The sequence below is a fragment of the Centroberyx affinis genome, unplaced genomic scaffold, assembly GCF_046629955.1.
Source record: "Centroberyx affinis isolate AG114_WGS23_722 - 3 ecotype Tasmania unplaced genomic scaffold, CSIRO-AGI_Caff_v1 ptg005362l_1, whole genome shotgun sequence".
NCBI classification, from domain to species: Eukaryota; Metazoa; Chordata; class Actinopteri; order Beryciformes; family Berycidae; genus Centroberyx; species Centroberyx affinis.
Window position 1 is genome coordinate 19,935 of NW_027282677.1, and position 12,388 is coordinate 32,322.

General features: G+C 42.9%; 1 protein-coding gene across 1 annotated transcript; it reads left to right on the plus strand.

The window, feature by feature from the left end:
* Positions 1-244: 244 nt before the first annotated feature.
* LOC139667198 (CD59 glycoprotein-like) lies at positions 245-11,408 on the plus strand. The gene is made up of 5 exons (XM_071546632.1): positions 245-359; positions 616-699; positions 969-1,070; positions 3,071-3,144; positions 10,345-11,408. Exons 2-5 carry the CDS (start codon positions 645-647, stop codon positions 10,465-10,467), a joined length of 354 nt encoding a protein of 117 aa, XP_071402733.1. The 5' UTR covers positions 245-359; positions 616-644; the 3' UTR covers positions 10,468-11,408.
* The last annotated feature ends 980 nt before the right edge of the window (positions 11,409-12,388 follow it).

Genomic DNA, 12,388 nt, shown 5'->3' on the forward strand with positions numbered 1-12,388 from the left:
GTCTCGTCTATTCAGACCTGATCCAGATAGAGCTTCACCATAAATTTATTCAAGATGTCTTGAAGATGCCGGGCCACCAGAGGACTGAAGAACCAACATGGGATCAGAAGTGAATGCTCATATCTTGATCATTTTGCATCAACTCACACACACACACACACACACACACACACACACACACACACACACACACACACACTTGCTCCTCCCTGTCACTCTGCCCTCTCAGCTCCATTCAGCAGACAGTCAGTGTCAGAGTCACTTCACTGCCCTCTGCAACCAATACTGCTAGTACCCCAACTAGTACTACTCCAACTAGTACTACTAGTAGTACTGCTGCTGCTGCCTGTCTGCACTGGGTGAGTACACACTGCGTCTGCTCCTTTTGTTTTCATCAGAATTTAACTTGATGTTTTGTTAGTTTACTGTCCAGAAGTGCTCTGGACATTTTGACACATTTCCATTTGTCAGAATTGTTAAAAGCATCTGGAGAATGTTTGTTTGTCACAACATGTATGTTGCTGATTATCATGACTGCATGTATCTTTCATAAATCTGACTCTGTGTGTGTGTGTGTGTGTGTGTGTGTGTGTGCGCGCCTGCTCCGGACTCCAGATGTGTGTCTGAGCTGTGCTGAGGTGAAAATGAAGCGCTCCCTGGGGATTTGCTTGGTGCTTTGCTCTGCTCTGATCGGACTGGGTATGTTGGAGTGTGTGTGTGTGTGTGTGTGTGTGTGTGTGTGTGGGGGGTAGTTAATGGTTAATGTACATTATTTACTGTTCCAGGTTAAGCCATTTGTTACAGCTGTAAGGATTACACAGCCAGTGGTAGTAGTAGTAGTAGTACTGCTAGTAGTATTGCCAGTAATAGTAGTAGTATTAGCAGTATTAGCAGTAGTAGTATTAGCAGTATTAGCAGTAGTAGTATTAGCAGTAGCAGTAGTTAATGTATATTATTTACTGTTCCAGGATCAGCCATTCGCTGTTACAGCTGTAAGGATTACACAGCCAGCTGCTCCAAACAACGAGACTGTAGCTATGACGACGCTTGTCTGACCCTCACTGAGAGAGGTACCTGTCTGTCTGTCTGCCTGCCTGTCTGTCTGTCTGTCTGTCTGTCTCTCTGTCTGTCTGCTTGCCTGTCTGTCTGTCTGTCTGTCGAACAACCCAAACCAGCTGAACAGGGCCTGAGCTGCAGGACACTCAGGGAACAAATCCACTGAACACATGGAGACAGGATCAGGAAACTCCCATGATGCCTCAGTTATCTGTAGTATCTGTTCTGTGATCCACATCGTTCCTCCTGAATCTGAGGTTCCACAGTCGGTCGGTTTCCTCCCAGCAGCTTGTCAGAGGTTTTCCCAGCAGGCCGAGCGGCGAGATTCCTCCAGAGTTGGAACAAACCCTCCGGTCCTTTTTTAAAGATGGAGACTGTCACTCCTGTCTGACAATCCAAAGGGACTGTTCCTGAAATCCTCAACATTGAAGAGACGAGTCAAGTCCAACAAGATCCAGATCCTTCTTCATCTCAGGAGGATCTGGTCCAGCTGGTACTTCACCACTGAGGAGCTTTCTAACCTCCTCAGTGACCTCTGACCTCTCAGAGACTCAGAGCCTCCAGAGTCTTCAGCTCTGCCTCCTGAACAGAGTCTGTCAGGTTCAGGAGTTCCTCAAAGTTCTTCCACCTTGTGACAGGGTTCTACTGAGAACAGCTTGATGATGTCCTGCCTTCCCCACCTGAGACTGAATAGTTTTCCAGAACCTTCATCTCCTCTCCAAACTCCTCCACAGTAGAGGTCTTCACGGGTCTACCCGGACCCTACGATCCGAGACCCGACCCGGGACCCGGGTCTGTTTATCATTATGTGTAAAAGCCGAGTGGATCTGAGCAGACCCGTGATCAGCGCCGATCACGTGACGAGACGAGAAACGCACGGAAGCGCTGTGTAACGTGATGATCAGGCTGACCTGGGATCAGATTACAAGAGTGAAACTAAGGTGAAAAAAACATTGAGCAGCGCCAGCGAGTCGGCGCGGAGGAAAGGCTCAAGATGGAAACCTTCTTCACTGAGGTGAAAAATAAGCTAAAAGAAAATGAATATAATTTAATAGTAATTTAATTTAATTAACCCTTAGCCTACAATAGGCTAACCCTTAGCCTATTGTAGCTACGTAGCTGCTAGATTCCATTATAGAGTCTCACTGCCATCTACTGGACAAACTGTAGAACTGCACTTGGCAAGTCTTTCTGTTATTTTGATCTCCTTTTATTAGGCACCATATGTTGTATCCGACATGATAAACGTTTTTAGCAATAGAACGGCATTTTTAGTAGCAATTTTAATTACCGGGTTTGTCGGGTCCATAAAATATATTAGATATATATTATATCAGACGATATAATTGACGGGTCTCGGGTCTCGGGTCTCTCTCCTCTTGGACATGCACCGGGTCGGGTCTGTAATATCTCGGGCAAAACCCGGTCGGTATATATATATTTAAAAAAATTATTGGGTCCAATCGGATCTCGGAACAAATTTCCCGGGTCCATTATTTTGGACCCGTGAAGACCTCTCCTCCACAGCAGGACTTTCTCTTCTGTAGCGGCAGCAGCCTAACCCTTTCTGTCCTGATGGTTCCTCTCTGCTGAGTCAGCAGTCCTCACCACCAACCAGGTCCAGAAGGTCCTTCTTCAGCTGGACAGCCTCCCTCACCCCTGCTGTCCACCAGCAAGGTTCTGACAGGCTCCGCCCACCTTCTGTCCACAGCTCCAGGCTCCGCCCACCTTCTGTCCACAGCTCCAGGGTTAGGGTTAGGGTAACCCAGCAGTTTCATGACGATGTTTTAATTTTTAGATGCGGTCACGTTATATGTTAGTCTAAACTATAATTTTTTAAATGAGGTCAGATGTATCAATGCATAAGTGAATGAAGTATTGAGGCTGTTATTTGTTATATCTTTACATATATTAATGTCATTTTAACCAAAACGAATTGGTAATAAAAATATGAATATTGATAAATAATTTAATATGATAACATTGTATTATCATTGTCCTGTTGTTCTTCCAGGTGGACAGACCTACCGCCAGTGTCTTAAGTATTCTGACTGTGAGTACAACCGACTGGCTCAGATGTTCCCCCAGGTACAAACTTCTATTCTATTCTATTCTATTCTATTCTATTCTCTTCTGTTGTAATGAGTATGTCTTATAGAATGTGTCTTCAAAATGTAAACCTACATTTGGGATGCCAAATCTGGCCCTCTGCTTGTGACAGGAGGCCTGGCCTGGACAAAGCTTGTCACTGTTGCTAGCAATGGTGAGCGGGGCTATTGATCGCTATGCATTGTTAAAAAACACCTGATATTCCCACTTGTTTAGAAACCTGTTTCCAAGATAGGGTTTCCTGTCGAGGGCTCTATATAAACAGAGAGAATTCAGACACAGCCAAGATCAACTTCTCCATTTTTCCTTCAGTGCCTGGCCGGCTGCCTCGTTTCTATTGGCTGTGTGGGACAGCGGGTTGGGGTTAGCGCAAACCCATCGTTGTGCGGCACAAGCCATAAGAAATAATGGGAATAGGAATAATTCCTGCCTGACGGAACCTGACATTGTAGAATTCCCATTGTAGATCCAAGTTACCCATAGACCCCCTGTCATTCTCCGACAAGGCGCTCGGGGAATGGAGAGAGAGAAAACCTGGGTGTCGGTGACCAGTGACTCATCCTTACATTTTTTTTTTTTTTATAATATTTTTATTGCGATTTTCCATAATACAGTACAGAAAACAGAGACACATATTAGAAAACAAGAACAAAGTAGAAGCGAAGGACAAAAACAAAAAAACAAAAAACAAAACACGGCATATTTAAAGAAAATAATTACACCGCTGCATCACTAGCACAACATGTCTTAGCACAAGTATTCAATGAAAGAGGTGGACAGCACACTATGGATTTTGTTGCTGGTCAGGTTCAGTGTCACATTGAGCAAGGTGATCCAGAAATGTCTGCCATATATCAGAAAATGTATTAAGACTGTCCATCATGCCATATCGAACTTTCTCCATATGTAATATACCAGTGAGCTCAGTTAACCAGGTCTTAAACTGAGGCATAGTATCTGACTTCCAGAGCCTTAAAATAACTTTCTTTGCGATTACCATTCCATACATAATAGTGCTTTGCACGGAAACACTGGTTTAGTAAGGAAAGAGAAAACCCAAATAGTGCAATCTCTGGATCAGGTTCAAACACACAGCCGTACATGTCAGAGAACCACTTGAATATGTCATACCAAAAATGATAGTTTTGGGCATGTCCAGAAAAGGTGGCACAGCCAGCCCTCTGCAGATTTACATCGATCACATAGAGGAAATAGTAGGAAAGATTCTGTGCAATTTAGTTTTCGAATAATGAAGCCTGTGCAACACCTTAAATTGGATTAATTGATGTCTGGCATTAATAGAACAAGATCGGATCCTGCTAAGGCCCTCCTCCCAAACATCATCCCCAATCTGCATTCCCAGTTCCTCCTCCCAGGCATTTTTCAGAGATTGTGTGGTGTTCAGAAAATATATTTACAAAGTCTGAGACCAGTTTCTTGGATTCAGGTGGGCCCAACAAAAGCTTATAAATCATTCTCCCTTCAGGGAGAGACTCAAAGTTAGGCACACACTGACAGAGATAGTTCCTAATCTGCAAGTATCAGAAGAAATGTGTTGGGGGAAGAGAGAACTTGTTTTCTAACTGAGTAAAAGAGGTAAATTGCTTGTCAATATACAAATCTTTCAAAGTGACTATACCTTTTAGCCTCCAACTGTCAAAAGACGCATCTGAGAGGGATGGGGGGAATGCATGATTGCGATATACTGGGGTATGAATAGAAGTGTCTGGTAATCTGCAGCCCTTCTTAATTTGCTGCCATGTTTTCAAGCAATTCGAAATGATTAAGTTATCCACCTTAGTATTTGCAGGGGATGTGGGTGCTGAGAGAGCTGTTTTTGACATCACTCTTTTCAATGGCAACCCAAGGGGGAGTCTCGGTAGATACTTCCATTCTGTAACCTTCCTGCCAATAGACAAGGGCCCTTGCATTCGCTGCCCAGTAATAATGCAGGAAGTACGGTAGTCCTAGTCCACCCATCTCTCTTGGTTTATGTAAATGAGTCTTTGATATTCTGTGAGCTTTAAAGCCCCAGATAAAAGGCATAACTATTGAGTCAAAAAAATTGGTAGATTTTGAAAGAGATACAAAAATCTCGGCAGGGAGACTATTTTGATGGCATTTATATGGCCCACCATAGAAAGAGAAAGGGTCCTCCATTTTTCAATGTCCCCCCTCAGTTTTTCCACTTTCACAAGAAAGTTCATCTTAAAATTTAGTTTAGGGTCTTTTGGTAGAGCTACTCCAAGATACTTCAGTTTGTCTGTAGTTTTGAAAGGGAGATTATGCAGAAATTCAGTGTTAAGATCAGCACCCAGTGACATAAATTCACTCTTCTGCCAATTAATTGTATATCCTGAAACTTCACCAAATGACCTTATAAGATCTAGAAAAACGGGAACAGACTGCTCAGGTTGTGATAAGAAGAGAACAACATCATCCGCGTATAGGGAAATGTGATGATCCACATTCCCCAATCGGATGGGTTCAATAGAAGGGTGATTCCTAATACTAATGGCGAGAGGCTCAATAGCAACTGCAAAGAGCAACGGGCTGAGGGGACAGCCCTGGCGTGTCCCACGATGTAATGAAAACGGCGCTGATCTTTCTTGGTTTGTGAGGATGGAAGAAGATGGGTGAGCATACAATGTCGTAATCCAAGAGACAAATTGACTACCAAACCCAAATTCCTCCAATACCTTCACCATATAGGCCCATTCCACCTGATCAAATGCCTTCTCCGCGTCTAGGCAGAGGGCAGCCACCTTAGAACCCTTCCTATACCTATGGTACATTATGTTCATTAGTCTTCTGACGTTAAAAAATGAAAACCTATTGGGAAGAAAGCCAGTTTGATCAGCATGGATGATGGATGAAATATATGTATTTAACCTGTTTGCTAATAACTTCATAAACATTTTCATGTCTGAGTTCAGTAATGCGATAGGACGAAAAGACAAAGGCTCAGTCTCATCCCTACCCTCTTTTAGTAATAATGAAATATTGGCTTCATATAATGTGCAGGGGAATTTCCGAATTTCAAATGAATGGGTGAACATCCTCAAAAGAAGGGGAGCCACCTTCCCAGAATATTTTTTATACAGTTCAATGCCAAAACCATCTGGGCCAGCGGCCTTGCCATTAGGGAATGATTTTATAGCATCCAAAATCTCTTGGGTGGTGATATCAGAATTTAAAGCCTCTCGAGCAGCATCGCTCAACTTAGGGAGATTCAGACGCCCCAGCCAATCAGAAATGTCCCCTTTTGCTTTTGACATGTACAACTGCTCATAATATTCCCTAAAACAATCATTTATACCTTTAGGATCAATAACCATTTCCCCAGATTTTGATCGAATTTTGTGTATGGCTCTACTAGCTTGTAAGCCTCTTAGCTGTCGGGCCAGTAATTTATGGGGCTTATCCCCCAACTCAAAATGTTTCTGTCTGACCTTAAATAATCACACACCTGGCCAGATAGGATGGTATTATATTTGTATTTCAATTTAAGAATATTCTGTAAGGTGGAAGGGCTGGAGGAAGCTCTATAAATAAGTTCCAATTGTGATAGTTCAGTTTCAATTTCTAAGAGGCGTTTTCGGCTTTCTTTTTTCAGCGAAGATTCAAAAGAAATTATATGGCCCCTAATCACAACCTTAAAAGTTTCCCATAAAGTAGAGTCTGTGACATCCAAGTTGTCATTAGTCTCCAGGAATTCTGAAATCTTAGTAGATATGAATTGACAGAATGATGTATCAGAGAACAGTGATGGGTGAAGGTGCCAGTTATACTGCTGCTTCTTATGATTAAGGTCAAGAACCAATGAAATCGGAGAATGGTCAGAAATTAAAATATTGTGATATTTTGAAGCAATCATATTTGATATCAATTTAGAGTCAAGTAAGAAATAATCTATTCTTGAAAAGGACTTGTGCATTTGTGAAATAAAAGAATAATCCCTGTCCGTAGGATGTCCCAGTCTCCAAATATCAACCAGATTCGTGGAAGTCATTAAGTTATTCAAAACCGTGGAGGAGGTAGGCGATTGGCTTGTTTGGGCCGACCTGTCCAAACGATTATCAAGCACGCAGTTGAAATCGCCACCTATAATCACATGTGAGAGATCAGGCAGTAAACTAAATATCTTACGGAAAAAGGCTGGATCATCAAAATTCAGAGCGTATACATTAAGGAGTGTAACATGAAATGAGTAAATGTTGCCAGTTACCAAAATATATCGGCCGTTTGGATCACTCACAGTAGAGACATGTCTAAATGGAGCAGTCTTGCAAATCAAAATTGCCACTTCCCGAGCTTTACTGGAGAACATGGACTGAAAAATCTGGTTGGCCCAGCTACATCTAAGAAACTTTTCTTTTGTGGGTCTAATATGTGTTTCTTGTAAATATATGACATCAGCGGACAGAGATTTTAAATGTGAAAACACTTTAGCTCGTTTGAGCACGTCCCAATCCTCGCACATTCCAGCTAGTAAAAGTAATGCCGCCACCTTGCGAAGGTAAACTAGGATGCATATCGAGTTTGCATAGTAGCAGTGTACACACATAATGCCCTACTAAAACATTGATAAGAACAAAAGTAAAACATAAAATAGAACATCACCCCCTTCCCCCCGTCCCACTTTCCCAAACAAAGCGAGAGCATAAACCCTACATACTCACTTAGGGGTTGCCGGACCATATAGGAACAACTAAACGGCAACTAAGTTAACACAGGGGCCCCTCTGCTCCCTCTCCAATAATGTGGACAAATGCTTGTGAACAAAAAAGCGGTCATGAAAATGTCCCGGTTTGAGTGATTACAAAATAAAAGTCACATACCAAAATATGCCATGTCGGCGAATGGGTGATTAGTGTTCAAGCCAAAGTCCCGGCAAAAGCCTCAGCATCCCACGGGGAAGAAAACACCTTGTCGAAAGTGCCATGGGTGACACGCAGCCGTGCCGGATAAATGAAACCGCTCCTCACGCCAGCATCCCGGAGTCGCTTTCGGACGTCATCAAAAACCTGGCGTTGCTTCATCACCTCCACCGGGTAGTCAGGAAAGAAGTGAATCGCTTTGCCGTTGTAGCGCAGAGGAAACTGCTGGCGGGCCAGTTGTAATATTTTCTCCTTCGTTTGGAAACGATGAATCCGTGCTATCATCACACGCGGCCGCGCGTCCTCGTCGGAGAGCTGCCTTCCCAGCCGGTGTGCTCGATCCACTTCCAGCAGCTTGGAGAAGTTGCCAGCACCCAGCAGCTCAGGGATGAACTTCGTCAAAAACTCCGTCGGACGTCCGTTCTCGATCTTCTCAGGTAGGCCAACGATTTTAATATTCTGCCGCCTGGAGCGAGCCTCGAGGTCGATCACTTTCAGGCGGAGCGCTTCATTCTCCGACCGCATTTTCGTGCACGTCCGCTCAACGATCGAGAGGCGGCGGTCATAGTCGGAGCTAGCATTTTCCACATATTCCACCTCCTGTATTCGGTTACCGAGACTCACCAAAGATGCCTGGGCAGTTGCCAGAGATGCCTCTAAATCGTTAAATCGGTCGGTCATCGTCTTGCTCATACTTTGTATTGCAGAAAAGATGTTTGTGGACTCTGCGTCAGGCTCGTTACCCGACTCCGGGGCTGCAGCGGCTAGCTCAGCTAGCTCCGAAAGCGGTTGAACATCAGTCTCATTTGGGGCTTTATCGTGCTTCTTCCCCCTTTCGGCTTTCGGTTTTGTCATCCTGAGGCTGTTAGACGAAGGAAATTATGAAGTAAAACCGGCAAATAAAACTAAATATTGAGTGAATGACCAAATTATTTCAAGTATGGAGAGGAGCCCTGGAAAAACACGTCTACTCCATACGGTGCTCACTAGCGCCCCCACTCATCCTTACATTTTCCCTGACTTGGAGCCTGTGGTCGACCTCTAAGACTGACCTCTGGCCTTTAAAACAGTCAGTTCTCTGAAGCTCTACACAGTCACAGTCACAGTCTGACCGGCGGGCATCGGGTGCTTCTGCTTCTCTCATGGGACTGTGAGTGCGTTCCCTCTCGCTGCCTCTCGACCACCGAAGAGAGACGGAGGTTGGGCAGCGTTAGCACGAACCCACTGGACCCTCTGGATCCATACAGCCCTGAGAAGAAATAGAGCCACTTCACAGTGATCATCAATGTCTCTGACCAAGTGGGCGGCACCCAAGCAGCAGAGGCATTCTCTATCTCCATCCTGGAGATCCATCACAGCCTTGCAACAGCAACATGACAGTGCTGCCATCAGTTCCGGCAGCAGAGAGCCGTTGTTATTAACAGTAACCTCTACTCTGACAGAGCCGATCAATCTGCACGGCTACCAATGCCATGAGCTTGTGAGCAACAATCAAACTACCTTGACAAAGCAGTTGAAATATAAACAAAAAATAAATGAGACCCTTTAGGGCATCTGAGAGTAACGACTGAACTACTGTCTATAACCAGCGGGATTTGTTTAGAGAACACGCCACACACAACTAGCGTGTGCAAATAATCAGATCTAGATCTTTGAGGATACACCTGCAAAATATCACAGGAGAGTAAAACAGCAAATCAGTCAATCCTCAGGTGATGTGGACATGTGTCTATATTAGTCTATATATTCACATAGACTATAATATGGACACACATGTCTATATTAGTCTATATGAATATATATAAGTATCTATCACTGTTGTATTACTATTACTACATACTGTATATTGATATGTATTGATCCTGTATTAATTTAAAATTGTATTGTGTGAATGTGTCTATATTATATTGTCATACATATATGTATGTTATGTTGTATTGATTATCAGTATATTGGTATATTGTATCAATTGTATTAGTGATCTATATATTATATTGCATTTATGATCAGTATATTGGTATACTGTATAGATCATATTAGTGACCTACATAGCTATAACCTAAAGATTATAATGTACTGATGACTTTCTGTCCAGTGTTGCTTCAGGTCTCCAGTTTCACCTTTATGTATCAATAACCTCCCTATTGATGTATTGATAACCTGCCTGTTGACGTATTGCTAACCTGCCTGTTGATGTACTGCTAACCTGCCCATTGATGTATTGATAACCTGCCTGTTGATGTATTGATAACCTATGTATTGATAACCTGTATTGATTATATTGTCTTATATATTTTAGGTCTCCAGTTTTACCTTCAAGTGCTGCAACTCTGACCTCTGTAACTCCGCCCCCTCCACAGCAACCAGCTCTCTGATTGGTCTGCTGGCCTCTGTGGCTGTCATCTGGTGGTGCATGCACTGAAGAAACGGACACACACACACATACACGTGCACACATGCACACACACACACACACACATATTGACAAGCCTCTCTGCTCTGCCTACTAATTTCCTCTGCCTTCCTGTTAGGAGCCGACTGTTCTCTAGCTCCCCCTGTGGCCACAACACATAACACACACTGTTAGGAGCCGACTGTTCTCTAGCTCCCCCTGTGGCCACAACACATAACACACACTGTTAGGAGCCGACTGTTCTCTAGCTCCCCCTGTGGTCACAAGTCACATAATGCAACCTTTACAGTCAGAAATCATCTCCTTGGTTTAAATGAATATTTTTCCCATTTCTGATGGTGCTTAGCTCTCTAACTCTGTTTGCATTCTAAACAATTATTAAATTAACATTGACAGATTGGAAATTAGTTTTAAATGATTATTTTTAAATTATTAAATGAATGTTGAAAAATTGGAAATGAGGTTTAAATGATTCACTGTAAATGATGATTAAATTAATATTGACGATTGGAAATGAGTTTGGTCGGTGTTGATGTTTGGATTCAGGCGGTGCCTTGCTCGAGGGAACGTCAATGGTAGCTGATAAGGCAGGGACAGTACGTCTCACTTCTCCACTGATATTTGACATCAGGGCTGCGGTCGAATAGTGTTTCTGCTTAGGAAGGTTCCTAACTGAGTGAAATGACCTGGAAGTATCTAAGTGTCAGCCATGATAAGAGCTGTTCAAAGTCTTTAAACACTAAGGAAAGGAATCATCATCGAGTTCCCGTTGCTTATTAAGCATTTTCCATCTTATGCCATAACTTGCTAATATGCTAATATGTTTTGAACAACATGTTAAACCCAGAGGAGAACTATGAACGTTACTCTGCTGCTGTAAAATGATGAAAGTGAAGTTAAGGTTGTAGAGGAACCTGCTCAGGCTGCTTTACTTATTTCTTCATTCTGAGCTTGTTGTCTTGCAGCTTTAGGAAAATCATTCATTCATTTGACTTCAGTCTCAGATGTGAAGCTCTTGCCTTAATAAAGTCTGGATCAGACAGAACTACTTCAAAGCATCAAGTCAACATTTCAAGGTGTTTACTGAGTTGTGTGGTGGCTCTTAAGATATTATATGCATAGGCTTATAATCAGATCATAATCAGCATATTTTTTTTTTTTAAGATTTTTATTTTATGCTTTATTGGACAGATATAGTGAAAGAGAGACAGGAATGTATGGGAGAGAGAGCGAGGGGAGGACATGCAGCAAAGGACCGCGGGCCAGATTCGACCCCGGGTCGCTGAAGGAAGGACTGAGCCTCATGGTACACGCTCTATTCGGTGAGCCACCGGGGCGCCCCAATCAGCATATTAACCAGAACACAGAAGTCTGTCTTTCAAGAAAAAGGGATATGAGATGTTTTTAGCCAGATGATGTTTTTAATTCAACATGTTTGAAACTTAAGAATGATATTTACAGCAGTAGATTGTAGATGTTATGCCTATCTTGCATGAATTTAACAATTATTTTCATACAATCAAACTAATTGGGATTCATGTGGATAAATATGAGTGGACAGGAGGCTGAGCGTGAGAAACCATTCTCAATGTGAAAACATTTCCTTTCACTTTAGTGACTGGTCGCCTTTATTCCTTTTTATTTCAATTCCAACCTTGGTGATGAAGTCATATTTTTCAGCGGGTCGTCCAGGTTTACAGCCTGCATGAAACACGGTGAGAACACACAGGGAGAAGATCTGAGATGGTTTCAGTCGTCCATCTTCTGAACATTGTAGTTTCACACAGCAGATCCACCTCATTAACATAATCACATCGTCTAGTGTCAGTGCAGTGGGATTCTCTTTTCCTAACTCCTGATGAATTCTCCTTCACATCTTTCCTGGACCTCATGATGTTTTCCAACGAGGTCGAGGAGAAGTGGTGAGGAA

Bases quoted from the DNA above. Each gene is read 5' to 3' on its own strand.
- LOC139667198 (XM_071546632.1), top strand. From the start codon at position 645: ATGAAGCGCTCCCTGGGGATTTGCTTGGTGCTTTGCTCTGCTCTGATC. The intron at 1,071-3,070 runs GTACCTGTCTGT...TTGTTCTTCCAG, and splicing joins TCTGACCCTCACTGAGAGAG to GTGGACAGACCTACCGCCAG. The intron at 3,145-10,344 runs GTACAAACTTCT...TATATATTTTAG, and splicing joins TGGCTCAGATGTTCCCCCAG to GTCTCCAGTTTTACCTTCAA.